The sequence below is a fragment of the Eimeria acervulina genome, genomic scaffold, assembly GCF_000499425.1.
Source record: "Eimeria acervulina Houghton genomic scaffold, Eah_scaff1198, whole genome shotgun sequence".
In the NCBI taxonomy this organism is placed as follows: Eukaryota; Apicomplexa; class Conoidasida; order Eucoccidiorida; family Eimeriidae; genus Eimeria; species Eimeria acervulina.
In genome coordinates this window covers 2,254-4,354 of record NW_013549363.1, presented here as the reverse complement: position 1 = coordinate 4,354, position 2,101 = coordinate 2,254, and the positions used below count along the sequence as shown (strand labels likewise).

The window sequence follows — 2,101 nt, the reverse complement described above, 5'->3', positions numbered from 1 at the left end:
CTAGCTAGCTAGCTAGCTAGCTAGCTAGAGAGATAGGAGTCGATTTAAAGAGAAAAATTGACAGCGCGTTTGTGATGGGCGTTTGAGTTGGTAAAAGTTGTGAGGCGTAGGCCCGGGCATGCAAAGAGAATAAAAACCCTCGGCCTAAACCCTAAACCCTAAACTGTAAACCCTAAACCCTAAACCCTAGCCGCACGCCTTTAAAATGATGTCTCGCGTGCGGCCCTAGGTGCGTCTATGCTGGCCTCGATGGGTCCTAGTTCTAGTCGGCCTGTGACCCTGTTTCTGCTGCAGTAGCTGCTGCTGCTGCTGGAGCTGCTGCTGCTGTTGTTGCTGCTGCTGGAGCTGCTGCTGCTGCTGCTGGAGCTGTTGTTGCAGCTGTTGCTGCTGGAGGAGTAGTTGCTTCTGCAGCTCTTGCTGCTGAAGTAGAAGTTGTTGCTGCAACTGTGGTTGCGGTAAGAACTGTTGCTGCAGCTGTTGCTGCAGCTGCTGCTGCAGCAGCTGCTGCTGCTGCTGCTGCGGGCCTATAAGTGCTGTCAGCTCAAGCACCTCTGGAGTTCTCTTAGGAGGCTGCAGCTGTCCTAAAATTAGCAGCAAGCTGCCCCCTAAGAAAAGACCCATGCCTATAGCAAAGAGATAAATATCAGCAGCAGAAAGCTCCGCTGCAGTTGCTGCATTTCGGCTGTGCTGCAGCAACAGCAGCAAGCCGAGCAGCAGCAGCAGCACAGCACGGAGGCCCCTGCGGCTGCCGCTTGAAGGAGACCCTCCATGCAGTCTCTTTCTTATAGATAAACCTATTTCATATAAAGATAAAAGAGTAATAGAACCAGCTACTGCAAACATTACAAGAATAGCTATATCTTTAACAGGTGAAGTTAGCCCTGCTATTCTGGATAGGAAAGCATCGAAGCCCTTTGTAACTTTTGCTGCTGCATGCAGCAAAGGGTTTGTTGCTGCTGCTGCTGCCCCTCCTGCTGCTGCTGCTGCACTTTTTCCTAGCAGCACAGCCCAAATAAATATAAATAAAGACATAGTCAAACCACCGATAAGGGTTTTGATCCCTCTTAAAGGATATGCGCTCGTAGGTGCTGACAGCAGCAAAGTTGTTTCTGCTGCTGCTGCTGCTGCTCCGCTGCCTCTCTTCGTCTTCACACCGTTCAGCAGCACAGACTTCTCATTGCTGCTGCGACTGCTCGGAGTGCCCCAGCGAGCTCTTACACTTGTAGGGCGTTGACCGCGATGGCTGCTGCTGCGTTTAACTCGCACGCTCTCCCGCTGCTGCTGCTGCTGCTGCTGCTGTTGCTGTTGCTGCTGCTGCTGTTGTCTCTGCTGCTGCTGGTTGCGACCCCGGCGAGACAGGCGACGAGAAATACGACCGCTGCGAGTTCGTGTGCTAGTTCTTCGATCTCTTGTTCCTGCTGCTGCTGCTGCAGTTGTTGCTGCAGGGGCTGCTGCTGCAACTGGGGATCCAAGAGCAGCCCCTGCTGCTGCTGCTGCAGCAGGAAAACCATCAGAGGCAACTGAAGCATCTGAATCTGTATTAAGCCTCTCTATCCCCGTCCTTAGGGACAGGGATATATCGGAGCCATCCCCCTCATGGGCTGCTGCTGCTGCTTCTGCTGCTGCAGCTGCTTCTGCTGCTGCAGCTACTAAAAAGCAAGAAGAAATAAAGATTTGCAGCAAATAAAAGAAACAAAGAAGAGGAGGCTTCGCCTTCATGTGCACCGCCTGCGAGCGGCGTTAGCCGCCAGGAGGAGCCTCAAGATTGGGGTTTAGGGTTTAGGGTTTGCAACTCAGGATCGAGGACTTAGGGTTTAGGGTTTAGGGTTTATGCATAAAACTCACAAACTAAACAGATATTCACAAGAAAAAAACATAAACAAAGAAAAATAAAAACCCTTGCGGGGCCCCAGGGAGCCGCTCCCTCGGGAGGCGGTCGCTCATCTCGCCATCGAAAACCCTAAACCCTAAACCCTAAACCCTAAACCCTAAACCCTAATCCCTTACCCCATACCCTAAACCATCGAAACCAAACATATTTTAGCCCCTTATTTCAAGATCTTTGCTTTTAATTAAAGGGTTTTATACGATCCGCCTTAAA

At 51.2% G+C, this 2,101-nt stretch overlaps 1 protein-coding gene across 1 annotated transcript; it reads right to left on the bottom strand.

Annotated features, from left to right (window-relative positions):
- Nucleotides 1-225: 225 nt before the first annotated feature.
- On the bottom strand, nucleotides 226-1,719 carry EAH_00056930 (hypothetical protein, conserved; the record flags this gene model as incomplete). The annotated part of the gene is made up of 1 exon (XM_013393777.1): nucleotides 226-1,719. The coding sequence occupies one exon, from the start codon at nucleotides 1,717-1,719 to the stop codon at nucleotides 226-228; it is 1,494 nt and encodes a 497-aa protein (XP_013249231.1).
- Nucleotides 1,720-2,101: the final 382 nt, after the last annotated feature.